The 25,061-nt window shown below is 33.3% G+C and overlaps 1 protein-coding gene across 2 annotated transcripts in view; it reads right to left on the bottom strand.

The window, feature by feature from the left end:
- Positions 1 to 25,061, bottom strand: part of EYS (eyes shut homolog (Drosophila)) — a 2,062,375-nt gene that overhangs the window by 1,350,825 nt on the left and 686,489 nt on the right. For both annotated transcript variants that reach the window (XM_011945635.1, XM_011945634.1), the window contains exon 13: positions 18,304 to 18,417. In XM_011945635.1, coding sequence (XP_011801025.1) covers positions 18,304 to 18,417 — 114 coding nt within the window. The remainder of the gene's footprint in view (positions 1 to 18,303; positions 18,418 to 25,061) is intronic.

A 25,061-nucleotide genomic window follows, 5' to 3' on the forward strand; every position in this document is an offset into this window, starting at 1 on the left:
ATCTGATGGACTCTGAAATGTTTGCATGATAGACTCTTGCAGAAGTGTTACTTTGCCAATTTTGGATGATGGATCTTAAGAGACTTGCGTTTTCTGATTCTTTCCTCTTGAAATAGTTGCTTCTTACCAGGTTCTTAACTTCACCATTAATGGCACTTTTATCAGATAATGTTTAGTTATATGAGACTTCGTTATTCATTGTAAGATGTATAAAGAATCCCTGACCTCTACCTTGTATTTGCGAGGCTATGCAACAAAATCGGTGGTGAAAACAACAAAAATGTATTGTTTCACAGCTCTAAACCTAGATGTCCAAGATTAGGGTCTTGGTAAAGTTGATTCCTTCTGAGAACTATGAGAGAAAATCTCTTCCATGTTCCTTCCATGTTTTCCAGTGCTTTGATGATAATGTCTGTCATTCTATGACTTGTAGAAGCATCACCCCAATCTCTGCTTTCATCTTCATATGGAGGTCTCCCTTTGTGTCGGTGCCTAAATTTTCCTTTTTGATAAGCACATCAGTCATACTAGATTAGAAACCTATCCTACTCAAGTATGATTTCACCTTAACTAATTACATATATTTGAGATGACTTTATTTACAAATAATATTACATTATGATATGACCTGAGGGTTAGAATTTTAAAATGTGAATTTTTGGAGGAAAAATTTAGCACATAGTATACTCACTTGGTGCCTCTTTTATTCCTCCAGTCCTGACAACCAAAAATGTCTCTATGCTTTGCCAAATGTCTCCTGGAAAGGCAAAGTCATTTCTAGCTTAGAACCAATGCTCTAAAAAAATGTGATTACCCCCAGGTTGCCATGTTGTAAGGAAGCCTAAGCTAGTCATACAGAAAACTGCATGGACAGAAGAGTGTTTGACCAATCCCAGCTGATCAAGCGGGATGATAAGTGGTCATTTTTAGATATTATGTGCCACAGATCAATCTCTGGCCACTATAACTAAGATGCCCAATAAGAAAATTATAGTCTTTTCTACCCATAAATGTCTTATCACATTGGAATTCACTTAAAATCTAGAATAGTATTATTTAAATTAAGTCCAGATGTAGATTGCAGATGAGGCTATTTACTACAGCTTCTCTGTTTTCACTTTTGGGTACAGTTTTTCTTGATTCAGAGACTTACAAAGTTAAGATGAATTATCTGCTCATCCATATTCTCAATTTGTAAAGTTAAGCAGAGACAGAAATACTACAATAGAAAAACGTTCTAAAAAAAGGAGAGAAGAAGAAAGGTATATAGCAGAGACTGGTCCATAGTACTTCTGTGACCCTTCCTCTGCAAGCCATAAGTAGTGGCCCATGTTGCAGGTGAGTAATTTTCTTAGCCAGCTTCTTGTCAGACACACAAATCTCTCAGAATTATCTCCTCTCTACCATGAGGTAAGAGTTAAGATATATTCTTAGGATTTAAAAATATTTTTATCTACATGAGGGGTCTACATTCCTCTGCTTTAGATGATTCTTGTCTTAACAAAGGGTTTAAAAACCATGTACCCTTGATCTTGACCTGAACCCTATTTTTACTGGTAATGTCCTGGATTCAATAATAGCTCTGAGTCTATTTTGAAAACTTTTTACCAGCTGGAAGTCTGAAAATAAGAATCTTATTTTTCAACACAGTACTCCTGTGTTAAAAATATTTTTTCTAAATTTTGGTGAAAAACAATCCCATCATTAACTCATCTCTTATTTCCTGTTTTATCATAGGCCAGTAGATGAAGCTATTTGGTAACTTCCACATTTTGTCCTGAAATTTCAGGCTAGTTAATAAGGTCATGCTGTATATTTTCTATCTTTCACATTGGCACAAGCAACAGTGGTCCCAGTATTTGGTCAATATATAACACGGTTTCCATTTCTCCAGCTCCAGTACAAATTTCCTCACTGGTCTTACAGACATCATTAACATTTTCTATGTTTTCGACCTCTTTCTAAAACAGTCTCAATGCCACAAAAGTGTTTTATTTACGGTAGCATCTCACTTCTAGGTACTAACTTGTTTCAATTGTCTCTGTCTGTAACAAACAACTGACTTACTTACAGATTTAACAAATAAAAACCTGTTATTATTTCTCATGAATCTGCATATTGTATGCATGGTTCTGCTGCCCCACATTTTGTTGACTGGAGTTACTGATCACCTGACCTTTTTAGTATTATGATAATCATTTTTACTTCTGATCTGGAATCTATTTGTTCTAATATGAATATAGATCATCACATTTTTATGCTTTCTTTTTGAATAGTGTATCTGTCTTTCTTACAACTTATCTATGTCTTTATATTTTACATGCATTTCTTGTAGATTGAATAAAGTTGGGCCTTTTTTATCCAGATGAACAATCTATACCTTGGTTGGATTTTTGTCTAGTTCATTGACATTCAATGGAATTATTTTGATCATTGAATTTATGTCCATCATTTGCTTTTTTTTAATTTGGCCTATTGTTTTTTGTTGTAATTTTCTTGCTTTCGTTTTCTGTTTTTTGATTAAATATTTTTATTATTTCATTGGTATAGTCATCCCTTTTTACATTATTTTGTACTTGTTGCTCTTTAGAATGCCATTTCCTTAATCCATTTAGAGATAATTTGCATAACTACACACAAATGTAAGAATTTTACACCAGTATGGTTCAATTTACCCCATTTGCTATACTATTATCATGTTTGTTATACTTATTTATAAATCCACAATTCAGCATTATAAAATTTATCTTAAACAGTTGCATGTATTTAAAAAAAATAAAGAAATACAAAGTTTGTATATTCTAGTGTATGTGCCTACATATTTTTCATTTTCAAAGACTTCTTGTCTTTCTATAAGTTTCCATTTGGTGTTTTTCCTTTTATGCTGAAGAACTTCTTTAAGATTTTATTTATCTTAATATGTATGCTATTAAAATTATTATATATATATATTTATGAGCTATTTTAAAATTACATATTTGGCTGACATTATAATTTATTTCTTTTGAGAAGCACTGGCCTCAATTATGACTATGTAAGCTTGAATGTGTATTAAATTTCTTGAGAGTCTTGTGAAAATTCAATTTCTGATTCTCCTATAGAATGAAGATGGCCTGAAAATTTAGATATCTTTTGATTATTTTCTATAGTTTACAATTACTGTGATTTTTAATTGTTAAATTATAAGTGTATACATTATGGGATACAATGTGATGTTCTGATACACATATACAAAGTTCAGTCATTAAATTGAGCTAATATATCTACTACTTCATTTACCTATCATTTTTTATGGGGAGAAATTTGAAATTTGCTTTTGCTTATTTTGAAATATACACATGTAGTAATTGTTTAAAGCAAATTTTATAACTGCAAATTGTGGCACTTATAAATAACATAAGTGTAATAAATATGACAATACTACAGTAATTGAAGTAAATGGAACTACAGTGGTATAATATTTTTAAATCTATGTGTAATAGTACAAATGAACTCTAAATGGATTATGTTAATGGCAATCTAAAGTACTTTATCATTGACTGTAGTTACACTGCTACGTAATAGATTTCAAATCTTATGCCTCTTTTTGAAGCTTTGTACCCTTTTATCAACAATTCCTAATTCCCTCCTGCACCCCTCCTTCAGTCTCTGGTAAGCATTACTCTGCTCTCTGCTACTATGAGTTTAACATTTTTAGATTTCATATGTAAGTGAGATCATTTGGTACTTTTCTTTCAGTACCTGGATTATTTTGTTTAACATAATGTTCTCCCTATAGGTTAATCAATGTTGTCACAAAAGTTCTTTCTTTTTAACTAATATTTCTTTTCTTTTTTTTTTTTTTTTTGAGACAGAGTCTGGCTCTGTCTCCCAGGCTGGAGTGCAGTGGCCGGATCTCAGCTCACTGCAAGCTCCGCCTCCCGGGTTTAGGCCATTCTCCTGCCTCAGCCTCCAGAGTAGCTGGGACTACAGGCGCCCGCCACCTCGCCCGGCTAGTTTTTTGTATTTTTAGTAGAGACGGGGTTTCACCGTGTTAGCCAGGATGGTCTCGATCTCCTGACCTCGTGATCCGCCCGTCTCGGCCTCCCAAAGTGCTGGGATTACAGGCTTGAGCCACCGCGCCCGGCCCCTAACTAATATTTATTTCATTATGCATATATATGACATTTTATTTATCCATTCTTCCATTGACAGATGCCTAGGTTGTTTCCATCTCTTGACCATTGTGAATAATGCTGCCATGATGTGGGCATGCAAATATCCCTTCAACATACAGATTTCATATCCTTTGCACACGTATTCAAAAATGGAATTACTTGATCATATGCTAGTTCTATTGTTAGTTTTTCGAGGAATCTCCATACCATTTTTCATAATTTTAGTAACTTACATTCCCACAATGTGTAAGTTCCCCCTTTTTACCGCATCCTCAACAGCACTTATTTTTCACATTTTGATAATAATAAAAGCCATGCTAAGAGGAGTAAAGTGATATTTCATTGTGGTTTTTATAATATTTGTATTTCCCTCGTGCTTAGTGATGCTGAGCATTTTTAAATGTATCTGCTTGCCATTTTTATGTCTGCTTTTGAGAAACGTCTGTTCAGATCCTTTGTCCATTTTTCAACGAAGTTGTATGTTTTTTGTTATAGAGTTGTTTCTGTTCCTTATATATTTTGGATACTAATTCCTTATCATATGTATGGTTTGAAAATATTGTTTTCCTTTTTGTGGGTTGTCTTCATTTTGTTGTTGGCTTTGCCATGCAGAAGATTTTACCTTGATTCCATCCCATTTGTCAAATTTTGCCTTTGTTGCCTGTACTTTTGGAGTCATATACAAAATATCCTTTGCCCAATCCAATTTTGTGGAGATTTTCGCCTATGTTTTCTTCTAGTAATTTTACTATAGTGAAAATGTTCTGAGGATGAAGTCTCTCTAGTAATAGTTCATTATATTCTTGACATCGTACTCATATGTTGCATTGTCTCTGGATTCTGTTTTCTTCCTTTAAACAATAATGTTATTTATTATAGAAAGATGTTATCACATCTGAACTCAAATGCTATATCCCACCTCAATGTGTTTGGAAACAGCCACAACCACTCAGCTCCTCATACTTTCAGTGGTTGCTTTCACTGGGGAAAATTGAGATTCCCTCCATTTGTGTCATTCAAGCATTGACAAAGGATTTGTACAATTTGTACTTTGGTACTCTTCCTTATGTGGTGTCCTTCTTTCTTGAATTCCGTAGTCCCTTCACTTTTCTGCCATTCTGGGAGCCTCAACTTGTCCTGCGACTCTTCATACACTTAAAATTGCAGTTTTCTCCTATTCTTTTCACTGTCCATACATATCAGACTGAAGGTAATCCTCAGGTGAAAAGCAATAGAAATACACATTTTACCCAGCAGAGCTTCTTTCTTTCAAAGCTTGACTCCTCTTTAAATTCTGCCTGCTTCTGGTAACTCTTTAGTGCCTTAAAACTGTTGTTTTCATTATTTGTTTAGAGTTTACAACTGTCATCTGAAGAATGGTTTTTCTATATGCTATTCCACCATTGCCAGAAGCCTCCATGATTAGTGTTTGCCATTTTGTGTGTGTGCTCTCCTAAGTCCACAATATCTTCTGAACACTCTTATCTCTGACAAAATACATTTTTAATAGTGCAATGTTTTCTAAATCATTTATTTCCCTTTAACTTGGCGCTTCTCACTTGAATCAACGTCTCACTGTGATAATCTTCCAAAACCTTGCCATTGTATCCTGCTGTAGTCTGAATGCTTGTGACACTCCACAGCCCTAGATTTTTATGTTGAAACCTGATTTCCAATGTGAAGGTTTAGGAGATGGAGTCTTCAGGGTATGATGACATTCTGAGAGGGAAAAACCTCATGAATAACTTCTGAGGTGTGTAAGAAATTTGAGTCCTTATAAAAGACACTACAGTCCTTATAGGAGAGATCCTTCATCCCTTCTGCCATGTGAGGTTACAGTGAGAAGATAACAACCTATGAGGAAGTGAGCTGGTACCAGACACCAAAACTGTTGGTGCCTTGATGCTCGACTTTGCAGCGTCCAGAACTATGACAAATATGTTTCTGTTGTTTATAAGCCACTTAGTCTATGGAATTTAAGATATGGACTCTGAAATATTTGCTAAGAGGTTTAATTGACTTAGAGGGTTTGACTCAAGAACAGCTATAGAACAGCTAGGGATGTAGCCGGTAGATGTAGATGTGTTTAGAATTTAACAATTAGGGTTAAACAGCTAGGGATGTAGTTGGTAGATTTGTTATAGTACCACAAACAAACTCACCCTTTTGTTATTAACAACCTTTCTTATATTATTTGTTGAATATACTTTTACCTTACTGCTTCATTAAAACCTGTTTCATTATGATTGCATCATATTTCTTTTGTCCCTCTTAAGCAACAGTTTTTTCGATATCAATAAAACTTCAGATGCAAGAGGTGGGATTACATTCCCCTTGTTATTCACTGACACAAAGAACCTATTATTTTCTCTTTATTTCCTCAATGCTGGACTACTCTAACTTTTTAATTCTATGTGACTCCTCTTAGGCTACTGAGCAATGATAGAGAAAAACCACACAAGTTTGAAGACTGATGTCAAGAAATGTGTGAACTGGACTTAAATAGTACCTACATTTTTATAATGGAAGACTCTTTAAGGGAAAAGAGACAGAACCTTAGTAGAATCAACACTGGTACAGTGAGAAATTTACTAGCTCAAGTAGCAAATCATGAGAGTAGAAGTGCATTAGGCTCAGGTACATCAAGGACTATAACTTTGCCATATCTGTCTGTCTTTTTATAGCTTTCCTTATTATTGTTATGATTCTAAACTTCTATGAACTTTTTTTCTTCCAACTTGAGGACTTCCTTTTGTCAGTAATTGTAAATTCATGTTTCATATGGTCAATATCAAATAAAGTCTGAGCAACATTTTCCCAAATTCTTCATTCAAGATCCCTAAAATAATATTTGATCTGGTTTAGGGTAGATATTAACTCTAGCCAAAGTAGCAACTCCTAAAGAAAAATGTGGTTAGGAGAATCATTTTCAAGTGAGATAGAGACTATCACCAGCATACGGGAAAATGTACATTCATTTAAATGTGAAATGTTTTATACTCTCTGATATGGTTTGGCTCTGTGTCTCCACCCAAAACTCATGTTGAATTATCAAAGTTGGGGAGGAACCTGGTGTAAGGTGTTTATATTATGGGGGCACATGCCCTATAAATGGCCTGGGCCAGACCCTTTGTGATAAGTGAGCTCTCATTTTGAGTTAATAGGAGATCTGGTCATTTAAAAGTGTGTGGCACCTTCGCCCCTGCCCCACTCTATCCTCTTGTCATGCAATGTGAAGTTGCGCTTGCTTCCCCTTCACCTTCTGCCTTGATTTTAAGTTTTCTGAGGCTTCTGCAGCCATCCCTCTTGTATAGCCTGCAGAACTGTGAGTCAATTAATCATCGTTTTAAATAAACTACCCAGTCTCTGCTAATTCTTTATAGCATTTTGAGAATGGACTAATATACTCTCCTTGAATTATAAATTGTCATTTTTCTGGTCACTCACAGAATATAACCATACCTCTAAATTTCAGAGAACATGACTTCCATCATAAAACTCCCTCAAATTTCTACCAGTAAAACCTCTAGTCTTACCTATATCTCCATCTATACTTTGTATTTGGTTACTTTATTATCGAAGAACAACAGATTCCTCCCTCTCGATCTTGACAAAGTCCAATTTATTGTTTTTTTTTCCATTTCTGGATCCTGTTTTATGTTTCAAGTCTAAGAATTCTTTGAGCAGCTCTAAATTCCAAATATTTTCTCTTATGTTTTCTTCTAAGATATTTATGATCATATGTTTCACATTTAAATCTATGGCCATTTATATTTAAGATGACATTTTCATTTAATGTTATCATCAGATTTGTAGATTACCATCATACCACATTCCACTGCCCTCTATGTTAATTATCTTCTTTACATTCTGAAGATTCAGTCTCTACTTCTGTTCTAATATCCTCTTATGCATACATTAGGATTAATAAGTGTGATTGGATCCTAGCAGGCAAGAGATGATGCAATCGAACTCAGAAATGTGTGGGGAATTTAATAAGGGACTACTTACAAAGTGTGGCAGGGCATGTGGAAACCACCAGAAATAGAATGAGGTCTTTTCTGCCACTCAGGAGCTGAGTGGAGGTAGCTGGTGATAGAACCTAAGGCAGAGGAGCTGTGTGGAGACTACTGCCATAGGGAAGATGAGCCGATCAGTGGAGGGGCACAGCCACCTTGTGGTAAAACACAGAGGAAAATGAGGTAATAAATGTATTTGCATCTGTCTCTTCCCTTCCTCTTATTTCATATTGGGGCTCCCATTTGCCAAATTCAAAAGAAAGCGTGAAAAATACGGGTCATGTAGTGTAGCTTCTTGGACATTGAGTAGATCTGAAAGGGCTAATGGAAGATAGCCATACGTCCCTTAAGCCCGTAATATTTTGATGAACAAATCTTGCTTTTGTCTCATATTTCCCCTATTTAGCCTCTTTTCTCCTTATCACTTTTCTACCAAATATTTTCAAGAAGGAATCTAGTGTTACTATCACCCCTTTTTCATTTCATCTGTACAGTTCCACATATATCATTGTTAATGACTAAACTCCATTGAAACTCTTCTTGTGAAGTTTACCAAGGCCACTTTAGTAATAGTTTTCTAGATCATTTTCACACCAAATCACACAACTGTCCAACCCTATTTAGGACTTTCTTACTACTTCTTCCTAATTGGAACTCTCCCATCTTTTGTGTTCACCTTTGGCTTCTCATTATGTGTCCCTTTCCCCAACCAGCCTTTACATTTTAGTATTTCTTAGTAACCAGTCCTATGAAAAAACTTGACCATTCCATATATACTTGTTTTTGACTGATGCTTTATAAAACTATAGTCCTTCCAGAACTTTCTCCTATGCTTCAGATGCACATACTAGGATTAAAGTAAACCTTGATTTTAATAATTTACCACCTGACAGATTCAGTATGCTTGAAGCTCTGCCGATCCTTCATTAAATGTGCTTCTTCCACTCCTGTTGCCCTAAAGCAATAATCCATTTATCTGACCTAAGAAACTGAACATAGTCTTCTTTTTTTTTCTTACTTTACACATCTCAATATCACAACATTCTAACTTATTTTGTCTGTAACCTAAATATCTCCTGAAATTATCCAACTACCTAACTCAAGCCCTGTTTCCATGCCTCTGCAATAGACCACAGCTTGACTACTGCAAGCACTTAATTTTTTCTCTTTCCAGTGTGCCATAAATTGATTTTAGGTGACTTGCCACAAAAAGAAAAGTAACCATGTGAGATGATAGATGTGTTAATCTGCTTTGCTATAGTAACCATTTCATTATCTATATGTATCCCATAAATCATGTTGTAAATCTCAAATGCACAAAAGAAAATTCATTCAAAAGAAGAAAAAAATCAAATTCTACTTTATAATTTAGAATAATCTCCCCAAATTTATATTTGATTAATTTTTCCCCAGGTTAATAACTTCCCATTGCCCCTATTATTCCTTGGGTGACAGTTCTGGTTTGAATTCTGTTAAAACTTCAGCTTCATGCTCTCAGAGTAATTTTAGCCAAACTGAAAGTCTTTGAGTGCTTTGAATTCTCACAATTTCTGTTGTCTCTGTTCCCTATTTTATTTTAAATTTATTACAGGAACATGTGTAATACTAGGATATGCATGGCAGTTCAGAACTTATCAACACATACTTCTTTCAATTTAAAGGGAAAATACCATTTTTCACATGTTGGGAAATAGGTGGTTGACACATTTGAATAGATTTGAACAATCTGAAAAGCATATGTGAAAACATTTAAAAGTTGAGGGCAGAATGCTGAACAATATCACAGTTTAAGGATGAGTATTGGGCTGGAAATTAAGAAAGGTACACATTTAGAAAACAATAGCATTGTTATTTCCAATTTTTCAAAACTTTCAGAGTATTATGAATCATTGCAAACAATCCTTGTCTGTGATTTTTAACTTAATTATAATTTTTTCTCATTGTTAGAGTGTCAGGAGTATATTTTCTCCTTTTGGTAATGCAAATAAAAATGATTAGTATAAAATGTACAGTATAGATAAGCATTTCTCTAAGTTTGCCAGACCTGTCATCCTATTGTTGCACATAATAGGTAACTCGGCTGGGATGGGCTGCACATTAACTTGTTGATAAAACTATAGAATATGTTTATATTTATGGTCAATTACAGTATTTTTTTACTTGATATGCTAATTTTACAGAAAATATAGTCAAATATAATTAGCCACCCAAATGGAGCAGTCAATAGGTTATAAAGGAAGAAGGAATAAATAGGTCTGGTCCATTAACAGGAAATAAAATTAAAATAGAATTAAATATACACTTGGCCAACATATTAAAGAGCTTTGAATCTAAAATAAAAATAAGAGAAAGCAATAAAAGAAGCAAAAAAAAAAATTGTTTTAAATGGCAGATAGAAATATTCACGTCTTTCACTCAGATTCCCTATATGCTTGCTGTCAAAATAACCTTAGCATGTTAGCACTTACATTGAACTAAAGGTAATGATTTAATCACCAGAAAGAAGAATACTGCTAATAAAAACCAATATTTGCTCCATATTTACTGTTTAATTGCTAGACAGAACAAATGAAAGACAAAATTAATTTCAACTATTTAATGAATCATTTATTTTTTTCTATTGGATTAATATCCTATTATGGACTCAACATTTTACAGTTCATTCAATTTATTTGACCACTCCTCCAAAATAATACGCATATTGTCATTTTCATTAGAGAAATTTAATTGACTTTTGGTTAATATTCTAAATTGATCTGGACTTGACTTTAATACATTTCCAGAACATTAGAGATGGCTGTTTGGGTAGCCCAGCCAAAATATTTTATACTCCAAGAATCTTTAGTATAGTTGTAGATTGAGTAGACTGGAGCATTTAATTACAGCATCTGTAGTTCCCCATTGTAGCTTGACACAAGACTGACTGAATATGGCCTGTGAAGGCTGAAAAACTAATTGCTCCATTATCTGCACTCCAGTCTTTTTCACTTCACAAGCACTTAAAAATATATACTTAAATCTGCTTTCTAATTACAAGTTCCCATAACAGAGTGTCCTATCCAGAAAGCAGCATTATTATTCTGGCTTCCAACACACTTAAGCATTTTTATTTTGCTGAGTTTTGTTCTTCTTTACTTTCTTTTGCAGACATGTTTAAAGGCTAATTACCATTTCAGCTTTTTATATTAATCACTACACATTTAGAGACATTTATCTTTAAAGCTCTAGCAGATAAGACATTTGCTCAAACATTATTTTCATTTTACTTGTCTATATGTAGCTTTATCAGAATGACATTATTAAGTACTTACTTTCTTGAGAATCAAGCAATAATTTGTGACAAAGCCTTATTTTTTTGTATTAGCTATTGAAAACTTTTGTATTTTAGAAGAGTAACAATTTATTTCTCAGTACCAATACATGACAGAAATACAAGGACGATTGTTTTAACAGTGATATATGCAACATTATTTTCCCCCAGAACACCTTCATTTAATGAAATTCAGTATGTACAAGTTTCATTTTATGAATTATAAAGTCATGAACAATTTAGTTTGATGCCGGTAAATTCTCATTTTAAAATTTGAATTGTGAATCATACTTTATTGTTAAATTGACAAATTAAAAATGTATATATGTAGCATTCAGTATGATGTTTTGATGCATGTATACATTATGGAATGGCTAAATCAAGTTAATTAACACATGTATTACCTCACACACATTTTGAGGTGGTGAGAACACAAAATCTAATCTGTAAATAATTTTTAAGTATATAATACATTGTTTTTAACTATAATCATCATGTTATACAGGGCATATTGAATTTATTTCTCCTATCTAACTGAAATTTTGTATCCTTTTCCCAATACCTCCTCTTGGATGAACCTGGAGTACATCATGTTAAGTCAGGCACAAAGAGACAAATATCGCATGATCCCACTTATATGTGGAATCTAAAAAAAGAAAAAGTCATAGAATCAGAGAGTTGAATCATACCTATCTGTAGGTACTAGCATTAAATTCATATAGATTACAGTATCCTTGATATATTAATAGGCAATATTAATAATAGACAATTTGAGTATTATGGTCTTTTCTACCCACTAAGAAAACAGTCCTATTCCAAATATACTTTGTTTCTTTAAATATTTCATTGGTAAATAGGACACTGACACAATTTTGTCAGGAACAACATTTACATGGTAGGCAGTTATCTTCTCTTTTTTTTTTTGAGATGGAGTCTCTTCTCTTTACTTCCATTATGTTTCTTGAACGTTAGTTTTAGAATTTAAAATAGTTGATTGGGTAAGGGCTGCCTTATTGGTTAGCACTGATTATAATATTTTTTAAGGAAATAGTTATAACTAGGATTTTTCATATACCCAACTCCATTTAGTTCTGGGGGAAAGATGAGTAAGTGTGCTTAATCCCAGGTATATATGTGTGTGTGTGTGTGTGTGTGTGTGTGTGCATGTGTGTGTGCATTTACGTATGTGCTTAATAATTACTTTTCTTATGTAGAAAGACCATTTATACTTTGAGGCATTATTTAATCTCATTTACTTTACACACAAAACAAAAAATCCTCTGCTTTATACATTTTGTATATCAAGACAAATTTATATCACAATTCATTTTTGGAAGTGTTGGGCATAGAGGGTTTTAATAAAGAGTGCCTCAGAAAGCAATCATTGGCCATGACAATACAAAGGTTAATGACAACAGTGCTTATTAGAAATGACTTCCTTGTATCTTCTTATTTTAATTAAGATAGAAAATCGTGGTATCCAAACATGGATAATGTGTATGCATTCTGTATCATGCTTTGTTACATGAAAAGTATGAGGTTTTTTCAGGTATATTATAATAATTATATCAGGGAAAGTGAAAACTAATTTTTACATATTAAAATATTTATTCATTTCAAAAAATTTGTCCATAGTAAACAGAAAACAAAATGAAAATACCCTTTCCTTCAAAGAGAAATATATATTTGAAATTTATTTGCTAAGTTCAGTTTCTAAGACTAGAATTTGAAAGGGAGCCAGATTAAATTAAAGCTAACCACTTATGCCAGTGGATGAACACTTCGTGGAAAAAGAACTGTATTAAGGGATTTATTTTCCATATTTATTTGTCTTTTTAGAACACAAGAAAAAAGATTCCACAGATATCAAAAAAGATATACAGCATCAATAACATTTTGTATGAAAGCTATGCTATTTTTGGAGGATCTGTAATTTTAGTACTAGAAACTAACATGCATAAAAACTTTACAGAAGTTATTCTACAGATTAACATGCATTATTCAGCTCTACAGAAGTAATTACACCAAGATTTTTCTAATTATTCTCTATTGTTTCCATAAATGGACTATATAAGCGCAATCCCCTTTTCACACAAATTCCTTTTTCCAGTATGTGCTTTAAAAAGTTGTAACTAGTAATAAAACATAACTTCTATCAATGACAAAATGTTCGAACTAGGGTAAATTCTCAGAAAAACACTCAAGGCACCATATCTTATAGTTTCATGTATTTGCTAAACAGTGACTGTATATATTCTTTACATTTTCAAATTCATAAATGCATAAACTCATAAAGTTATATATTATTATGCTACAAATTTTACTCAAAATGAAAACAGCTATGAATTTAACCTAGTACAATGGGGCAGAGTCACCTATTTCTTATATAAAAAAAGATGATGGATATCATTTTATCAAAATATATGTTTGTGCAAATAAACATCTAATAGAGAAAACTTGGACTCTATCAACAAACACCACAATTATCTTAAAAAATAGGTTATTGTTTGAGCATTTTCTACACCAGGGGTCAGCAAATGTTTTCTATAGAGGACGAGACAGTCAATAATTTAGGATTTGCAAGCAAAGAGAACATATACTCTGTATCTACGGCTGAGGCAGCCATCCACCATACATAAATTAATGAGTATAGTGGTGTTTCTGAGAGGCACAAAACAGGTAAAGGCCTGGATATTCTCCCACAGGACATATTTTGCTAACGTGTATCTATTGAATTCCAAACAAGTATACTTATCAAATTACTGAATCAACTAAAAATTTACCAACTTAATCTTGTGATTTTAATGTGTCATCCTGGAGTTACACTGGTTATGTGTATCATTTTTCTTTCTTTGGGAAAAAGACTATGAAATCACCAACAGGCTCACAGCAAATTTAAACAGAAAACAAAGAGTTACTAAGTTTTACAAAAGGAAATTATTTGTGCTTTTTGCATAGAAACTGAATTCATAAATGGATTATACACTTTTTTCAAAAATTTTATTTATTTATAACAATATAAAAATCAATTCTAGTGAGGTATTCAAGGAAAGTCTTTGCTACTAGCATTCAAAGAGTAATTCTTAACAATGCTGGTTGCTGTAAAAAACCAAGTACCTTAACCTTAGTGGTTTAGCACAATAACAACTCATAAATTAATTTGTTTTCTTATCTCTCAGTATAATAGGGGTATTCCTGGTCCATGAATATCTTTTTATGTAAGAATTAGGGACCTTCCATATTCTGGCTTTTCTCTAGTTTTTCAGGCTACTCCCTTCCAACAAGAATGTAGAAGGAATGAAAAAGTTAAAAATTGTGAGATATTTTTATGAACCACATTGCAAGATAAAAACTACTATTGATTTTCTGTTGGTCAGGATTCGTTCACATGGTCTCATCTAAATACAAGATAATTAAGCCTATGCCTAGGAGCAAAAGGAAAAGATAAACACATATCCAGCTTCTGATATACAAGGCATGTTTCTAGCTGAAAGATGTATAAGAATATAAACTGAATTAGAATATATTTATCTCTAGGATAGGGTATCTACAGTATAAATTTATGTGATGTGATTACTAGAAAAATATTATACATTATTAGGCACATGCATTTTAAAATAGTTTAACCTTGTTTTTGTTTTTGTTTTATTTATGTACGGTTCCATTGAATATGTTAATGTACCATATAAAGCTAAGGCACTACCATTAACTGAAGAATCCTTTTCATTATAATTCATAGATTAAAATATTTAGTATTTGGTATATGAAGGTTAAAATAATCATGATTACCTAACATTTCTATTCATGCTTTACAAATTCTGTTTTGTTTTAATGGAAAATATTTTGGTTTTGGTTTTAGGTTTTCTTCTGTTACTGTTTTTTATTTGTTTATTTTATAGATGGGATCTCACTTTGTCACCCAGGCTTGGGTACAGTGGCACAATAATAGTTCACAGAAGACTCAAACTTATGGACTCAACCAATCCCCCTGCTTCAGCCTCCTGAGTAGCTGGTACCACAAGCATGCCACCACAACTGGCTCATATATATATACATATATATATAAATTATTTATTTATTTATTTTTGAGACAGAGTCTCGTTGTCACCCAGGCTGGAGTGCAGTGGCGCTATCTCGGCTCACTGCAAGCTCCGCCTCCCGGGTTCTCACTATTCTCCTGGCTCAGCCTCCCGAGAGTAGCTGGGACTACAGGCACCCGCCACCTCGCCTGGCTAATTTGTTGTTGTTGTTGTATTTTTAGTAGAGATGGGGCTTCACTGTGTTAGCCAGGATGATCTCGATCTCCTGACCTGGTGATCTGCCAACCTCCGCCTCCCAAAGTGCTGGGATTACAAGCGTGAGCCACCACGCCTGTTCCTTTTTATTTTTTAGAGACAGGGATTTGCTTTTTCGCCAGACTGGTCTAGAACTTCTGGCTTTAAGCAATCCTTTTGCCTCAACCTCTCAATGTGAGGGGGCTACAGGTATGAGCCACTATGTCCAGCCTAATGTAAAATATTTTGAATCAGAAATTATTTACAATTGTTTATTTTTTTAATTAAACTTCTATTTTAGACTAGCTTTAGATTTACAGAATAGTTACAAGGATAGTACAGAGAGGTTCTGTATTAATATCCTATGCTACTATGGTACATTTGTCAGAACAAACGAACCAATGTTGATATTATTAACTAACGTCTGTACTTTATTTTTATTCCCTTAGTTTTAAGCTAATGTATTTTTTTCTGTTCCAAGATCGCTTCCAGGATACCATATTACTTTTAGAAGTAATATTTCTTTAGGCTTCTTCTTAGTTTTTAAAGTTTCTCAGACTTTTCTTGCTTTTGATGACCTTAACAGATTTGAGAAATTCTAGTCAAGTATTTTTTAGAATGTCTGCCAATTGGGATTTGTTTGGTAATTTTTTGATGACTAGACTTGGAAAATGCACTTTTGAAAGGAAGATGAGAGACAAAAGTGTCATTCTCATCACTTCATATGTTTAGGTTATTAACCTAAACTTCAAAAGTGTAGGTTATTAACATGACTGTGAATGTTGATGTTAACCTTGATCACATGGCTGAGGTAGCAATTGTCAGATTTCTCCATTGTAAAGTTGCTCTTCCCTCCACAACCCCGTTTACATGCCATACTCTTTGAAAGCCAGTCACTAACTGATGTCCAAATTTAAGAGATGGAGAGTTTTGTTCCACCACCTTACATTCAAATACAAATAAGTTATGTGGGATTATAGTACAAAAAGATGTGTCTATTATTTCTCATTTATTTAATCAATCATATATTTCCATTAGTATGGACTCTTACATATTTATATTTTGGGTACCTATCAATGCTCCTTTATTTTGGTGCTCAAATCATTCTAACTTTGATCATTGGGAGCTTCTTCCATTGACTTAATCTCATACTTCTGTGTTTAATGACTTTCATATTTTTTAGCATTACAATATTATTCAAGCTATATATCCCATGCCTTAGTCCTAAAATTAGCTAGATCTCTAAGGAGATTTGATTTTTGTTTAATTGAAGAACGTATGAGAAACGAAAATCTGGGCGTTAGAAAAACTGTTATTTTTAAAAAGAAGTCTACCAGCCTGGGCAACATGGTGAAACCCTGTCTCTAGAAAAATACAAAAACTACCCTAATATGGTGGCATGCACCTGTAGTCCGCTCTACTCGGGGGCTGAGGGGAGGATCCCATAAGCCCCGGACACAGAGGTTGCAGTGAGCTATGATAGCACCACTGCACCCCAGCCTGGGTGACCAAGTGAGATCCTCCCTCAAAAAATAAAAAATGAAACCTAATATTTTCACTGAGATTATTTAGGCCATTCCCTGTGTATGTTTAAAGATGCATGATTAAATAAGTATGTATTGATATTCCACCTACCCAAACATGATAAAATATTGTCTATTATATAAATATTACATAGATCTTAGAACATTATGGGAAAGTATAAGCAAACAATTATTAGTAATTTTTGGCAGACATTGTGGTATTTATATAACATTTCTCATTTAAATCACATTCAACTAAATGAGCTAGGTATATTCTTACTTTCATTTAATAGTAAGAAAGCTATAACATAGTGTGTTTAAATAGATGCAAAATATTTGAAGTGGTACATACAATCTTACATTTTTCCTAAGTAGTTATAAGATACTTTTTAAGGTACATAGGTATAACATTAAAATATCTAAATTAATTTTACTTAGTTGAACAGTTTCAAATTTCTTAGCTTAGAAAGAGATACCAAAGTTCAAGGAAGTACTCAATAAATTAGTTTCTATATATTAGTTGCAATAATATATGAACATATTTATAAGGCAAAGCAAGGATCTGTTTAGTGTATTGAGAAAAAATACAATTCCTAAACTGAAGCTAAAGAATTATCATCAAAGTTGAACACTGAAAAATTAAACAGATGATTAGTTTAGAAAGAAAAAAGAAAACTTGACAATTTCATGAGAAATTAAATAATATGGAAGAATATTTCAAATATAACATGATAGACTGGTAATATATTCCTTACTTTTTTAATTGTATCTTTTGGTTTCATTGGTGACCTTTCAAATAGAAAAATAAGAAACTCAACTATTTTAGTGTGTATGCAAACAAAACTAATTTCACTGTAGTTTCTGCCTAAGGAATAATTGGGTGACCACTTTAGAAGCTGACTTTAAGAAAATGAAGGACAAATAATGTTGTTGGAAGACTGAAATGAGTTCAGACAAGAGACAGAAGTGATTTTTAAAGTTAATTATGTTTGCTCTTCCTTCTCCCTCGGTGTTCATTACCTTTAAATGGAGGCCCACACTGGCAGAAGTAATTACCAGGTTGGTCAATGCAGGTGACTCCACTTTTGCAGGGATGTAAGGCACACTCATCTAGATCTATTTCACATCTTGTACCTTTGGAAAATAGTAAAAAAAAAATATGTTAAGTGTCAACAAGGCAGGCATGTATCAAGTAATTTTTAAATTTGTACAAGTCTTTCATTCACTTATCTGAAACTAAATTTATTAGATAAGAATGTCACATATATTACTATCAGAACCCATTTATTTCACCTTGCTACAAACTGCAGAAACTTCTCTTAAAATTACTAAATGCACACTAAACTCTTCTGAGTTTGAAAGCATGCAAAGTCTCTTTGAAGTGAACTAATTTTCTTTTGCTGGGGAGTCCAGAGACGGTGTAGACATTTCAGGTCATTGGAGTGCAGATCAAATGTTAGGTAAGAGGAAATGAAAAAGGAATGAAAAGAAAGTATTAGTGAAACAATAACATCCTGATGTATGTCCCTGAGGGCTGAATTTTTCTTTTTCTTTTTTTTTCTTTTTTTTTTTTTTTGGTGGGGGAGACGGAATCTCGCTCTCTTGCCCAGGCTGTAGTACAGTGGCACTATCTCAGCTCACTGCAACATCTGCCCACCAGGTTCAAGAAATTATCCTGTTTCAGCCTCCTAAGTAACTGGAATTATAAGCAAACAACACCATGCCCAATTCACTTTTGCATTTTTTGTAGGGACAGAGTTTTACCATATTGGTTAGGCTGGTCTCAAACTCCTGACTTCAAGAGATCCACACGCTTTGGCCTCCCAAAGTGCTGGGATTATAGACATGGGCCACTGCGCCCGGCCCTAAATCTTTACGAGGCACAGTTATTGAATGCTATTTACCCAAGAAGGCCATGGGTAATGGGTAGATGCATTTGAATCTACTCATGAGCTTTGTAAATATTAGGGTTCCAGGGTGATGAATTACATTTTTTTCTAGTAATTTTAGAATGTAAGCCTACATGGAAAAATATATAAATATCCCTTAATTATATAGTCAGCATTTTCTTTAAACTGTTGTCCAATTCATATTTTTCATTCATCCTCCATCTAGAACTTGTGTTGCTAAAGCTGACCTTTCTTATTATACCACTTAGATTGCCTGTTAATTTCCCAACAGTTGAAAATCATAGCCTCAACTGACACTGAATTGATTTTTATGACTTATGACAGCTAATTTTCTTACCAATTTATAACAATAATAGAAAATTGACATTGACACCATACAAATTATTAGCAAGTTATATGAATGAAAATATTCCTTCTTTAAAAAAATCTCTATAACAGTAACATGAATTTAGAAAGAAAACATACATCAAATTAATCTAATAGGAATCAACATACTAGACTAAGTAGAAAATATCACTATTATCACTGACAAAATGAAATATTTAGTGAAAAACTGACACAAGAACATCAAGTTAAGCTGAAAAAAGTGAATAATAAAAGAATTATGTGAGTCAATGAATACTTTTGAAATCTTAAATATATTCATTTGGTTATTTTTTTAATGAGTCAACTTTTTGAAAAAAATGATGACACAATATATAAGCCTTTACAAAAGTAAAAACATGCATTGTATACTAAATATTTCAATCTTTGTGACAATATGAAAATGTAGTTAGAATAATCCAAGCATAAATTATGTATTATTCCACTGAAAAATAATTAATATGCATATACATGAGACAAATTGTACTTTCTAAAAACAAAGAATAACTTTGATCTCAAGTTAACATTCAGTGATCACAGTTTTGGTCAGCAAGCCTGCCTTACTTGAAATCCATTTTGACGCCATCAGCTAAAGGCACCATGAAGGTCAACACAAGTACTACAATTTATGTACAACACAAGTACCACAATTTAAGTGATCACTTAGGAATTCATCCACCTGAATCTCACAGTTCTCAATTAATACAAACGATTCATTATAAATATGTCACTGATGCAACATACAACTCAGTCTAAGATTGTTTTTAGTATATGTAAGATATTCAACTTGGCTGCAAAAAGTCAATGCATTGCCTAATGCTATGAAGTAGGTATTTATTCTTTATTTTTATTTTTGTTTGGTTTATTTTATTTTTGTTCTAGATGTGAAAACTGGGGCTTACTCTCACCCCATGTAACCAAAGAAAATTCAAATTTCTATTATTTCCCTAAAATTGAAGCATTCTATTTATTACTGTATAGTGTTAACCAAATTTACTTTCTTTGATATCTTTTCATTCAAAAACTGAGTATTATACACATTTGGGTATTATCTACTATTCATGAACAAAAAACCTCTCAGCTCCTGTTTCATCAAATAAATGTGAACAAAATTAATTCACATATTCACAAGTTATTTTAGATATTCTTTTAGAAAAACACGATACATTTTCAGCAAAACTGCTTAAGGAAAGAACATGTAGTAGAATTTAGCTTTTATTTATTTGTGTTACTCATCATCTGAACTTCCTTTTAAATGTAGAAAATTTTCTACTTACTGACTCTTTGATGAAAGTTAGAGACCACCACTCAATATGGAAAGTAAAAATACAAATTATTTTCTTTCCCAGGCTCAGGTACCCCTACATGTGGGTATGCAGTCAAAAACTGGTTTATCTGGATGGACACACTGTGGAATTTGAAAGGATGCTGGTGATACAAAGAAGCAGAGATGAAAAATAGCTCTTTTTCCTACAGGTGGGAATGCCAGGGACATCATAACCAGTTTTCAAGGGTCTCAGTGACTGCTCTGTCATAGTGTTATCTAGTGTTGGTGGCATCCCTCCCCCCACTGATACTGTCACATCGTATTTGGTGTGTCCCAGTGTGCTGCCCTGGGCCCTTTTATGTCAGTTTTCCAAATCTAATTCTACAGACTTCTACAGGTTCTACAGGTAATAATCTTTTAATAATCTGTAAATTGAATCCTTTTCTAATTAAATCTGCCTGAGTGCATTTTGAGCAACCACAATGAACAACTGTATGACTGGTATATATTACAATTTATTTTTGCCATTGTTATTACATATTATATTTTAATTTTAGAGGTGAAGCAATCAGGTAATTTTTTTATAAAGAGTTTTCACATATATTGAGTATATATTTTAAAGTTAAATCATTTTTGTTTATCTATATTTATTTTCTTCTATTTTCAGTAACAGAGAGGATTAGAGCCACCAACTTTTGAAGTTAGAAATATTTTTATGTTTTCTTGGGATTTCTTTGCCTGGCTTTGCTTTCTAGGTAAAATTGGTCTCATAGAATTACTTGGAAAGAGTTATTTCTCTCTTTTTTTTGCAGAGAATTTGTTTATGGTTGATATTATTTTCTCTTTATATATTTGATCACACGCACCAGCCTAGCCATCTGAGTCCTTGTCTTTTTGGTCCATATTTATTATAATTCAGTCTCTTTTCTTGTTGTATTTGTTGTTTTTCTATTTGCCCTTAAGTTTCTGTAACTTGTGTCTTAGAAAGAATTTTTATATTCCTTCTAAGCAATCTAATTTGTTGGTATAAAATTGATTATAATATTTTCTTATGACATTATTAACATTTCTGTAGTGTTGTGAGAAGTTTTCTTTTGGATTCCTGTTTTTGATAATGCTTGCCCTCTTGCTCTCTTCTCTTATTCTAGCTAAGTTTGTTGTTGTTTTCAAAGATCCAACTATTATTTTTTGTTTTCTGTTTTATTGATGTCTGAACCTGGTCTTAGTTTCCCTTTTAACTTTTGATATAAATTGATTTTATTCTTTAAGCTTCTTAAGTTATAAACATAGATTATTAAACTTAGATATTGATTTCATATTTAAGCATCAAAAGCTAAACATTTCTATCTAAGCACCTCTTTAACTCAGTATACATTTTGATATATTCACAATTATCTCACAAAATAAATGTTCTTTTTTTCTTTTTTTTTTTTTTTTTTGAGATGGAGTCTCCCTCCCTCTGCTCCCTCTGTCTCCCAGGCTGGAGTGTAGTGGCGCGATCTCGCCTCACTGCAAGCTCCGCCTCCTGGGTTCACGCCATTCTCCTGCCTCAGGCTCCCGAGGAGCTGGGACTACAGGCGCCCGCCACCACGCCCTGCTAATTTTTTGTATTTTTAGTAGAGACGGGGTTTCGCCATGTTAGCCAGGTTGGTCTCGATCTCCTGACCTCGTGATCCGCCCGCCTCGGCCTCCCAAAGTGCTGGGATTACAGGCGTGAGCCACCGCGCCCAGCACAAAAAAATTTTCTAATATGTCCTGTGATATCTTCTGTGATCAATGGGTTATTTATAAGTGTGTTGTTCAATTTTAAGTACTGGCATATTTCCCATCTCTTTCAGGTATTGATTTACAATTAATTCAGTTGCAGTTTTGTTTTACATACAACATTTTGTCCACATGGAGAATGCTCTGTGTACAGTTAGAAGGAACACATATTTTGCTATTGAATTTTCTGTAACTGCCAGTTAGGCAAGTTGGCTTATGTATAACTCTTCCATATACTCACTGATTTTTCATCCAGTTGTTATATTAATTATTGTAATAGGGTTATTGAAATCTCCAACTATAATTACTGAATTCTGTATGTCTCCTTTGAATAGTGATGGGTTTTGCTCCATGTATTTTTGTGTTTTGCTGATAGATATGTATACATTTATTATTGTTATAGCTTCCTGACTAATTGATTCTTTGGTCATCATGAAATTTTTACTCTTTATTGCTAAAAAATACTTAACGTTGATTTTGTCTGATATTAATAAGCCCCCACACCTCCAGAACTCTCTTATGTTTACCGGTCACATGGTATATTGTTTAAAGATCACGTTACTTTTAACCTATTTGAGTCTTCAAATATAAACACACAGTTAGATCTTGCTTTTTTTAACCAGTCTGGAAAATGCTTTGCCTTTTGATTGGAGTAGGCCCCAGTGTTATTTTTAGCAGACAAAATTTGAAATCAGCAATTACGAATATGTTAAAGGAATTAAAGGAAATTATAACTAAAGATTTAATTAAAATATGATGTAACAAATATGAAATCACAATAAAAAAGTAAAGAAACTATAAAATATTTATTATTTGATAATAAAAAGGAAATTCCATACTAGAAAATCAAGATAGGTGAAATAAAAGGTTTTTATTTTTTCCAGATGGAGTCTTGCTCTGTCACCCAGGCTGGAGTACAGTGGCAGGATCTTGGCTCACTGCAACCTCTGCCCTCCAGGTTCAAGTGATTCTTCTACCTCAGCCTCTCGAATAGCTGGAATTACAGGTGCCCACCACCACGCCCAGCTAATTTTTGTATTTTTAGTAGAAATAGGGTTTCACAATGTTGGCCAGGCTGCTCTTGAACTCCTGACCTCAGTTGATCGGCCTACCTCGGCCTCTCAAAGTGCTGGGATTACAGACATAAGCGACTGCTCCCGGCTGAAAAGTTTTCTAACTGAGCTCAGTAGCAGATATAAAATGCCAGAAGAAAGAATCAATAAATTTGAAGATCGTTCCATGGAAATTACACGTGATATCTATAATCTACTGTCAGCAACTGGAATGGGAAACAATCCCAGAAAACTTCACTTTATTGACAAATTATTAACCATTTTGCATTAATCAGAATAGATTATAACCATAATTTAGGTTCCCACTTGTAAATTAATACATTGTTCTGTTTTTGTGCAAATATCATCTTCGATTTTACCAAGCTTTAACTATTTATCCGATTTTTCTCCTTTTGCATTCAGGGTTTCTTATACTGTAAGAAAGAACTCTACATCCATAGCTCAGATCCTGACTTTTTACTCAAGTCCTAGTGTCATTTTAAAACATGTCATCTTCTTACCTCAAGTTGAACATCTCATAAAATTAAATTTTTCTCCAATTAAAATGGTATTATTTTCAGTGTATTATAATTCATATATTTGATAATAATTTACTGATAACTCTTCAGGTTAAAAATTTAGGATTAATTTTACATTATTTGTTCCATGTCTGAAAATTTAGAGATGAATGTCTATTACTAATTAGAACACGTACCAGCAAATTTTATTTGCAGAGGAAGATTATTTATATGCAAATCAATTTATCATTTTTGTGTTTCATTGTCATGTTTTTCTTTCTCTTCTTTATAAGGAATCGTATCTATACTTACTTCAAGATATTTTAGCACAGTGAAAGGGCATAAGTCTTATTTAAGGGAAAGGAAGCAAATGAAACAATTATATTAAGAACATGTTGGCCGGGCGCGGTGGCTCAAGCCTGTCATCCCAGCACTTTGGGAGGCCGAGACGGGCAGATCACGAGGTCAGGAGATCGAGACCATCCTGGCTAACTCGGTGAAACCCCGTCTCTACTAAAAATACAAAAAATTAGCCGGGCGAGGTGGCGGGCGCCTGTAGTCCCAGCTACTCGGGAGGCTGAGGCAGGAGAATGGCGGGAACCCGGGAGGCGGAGCTTGTAGTGAGCCGAGATGGCGCCACTGAACTCCAGCCTGGGCGACAGAGCGAGACTCCATCTCAAAAAAAAAAAAAAAAAAGAACATGTTTATGCCATGCAAATAAACATCATTCAGATAAATAATGATTGCTACATATCAATGTAATCAGTTAATTTTTTGGAAAGGTTGTTTTTCTATCCTATTAAAGATAATAAAACTACTAAATCCTAGAATAATTAAAAATATGTTGTGTATTTTCTACATATACCAATACCTGAATGAAAATTCAAAATTTAAATTTTTATGT

Source organism: Colobus angolensis, unplaced genomic scaffold (genome assembly GCF_000951035.1).
Source record: "Colobus angolensis palliatus isolate OR3802 unplaced genomic scaffold, Cang.pa_1.0 Scaffold241, whole genome shotgun sequence".
Lineage (NCBI taxonomy): Eukaryota > Metazoa > Chordata > Mammalia > Primates > Cercopithecidae > Colobus > Colobus angolensis.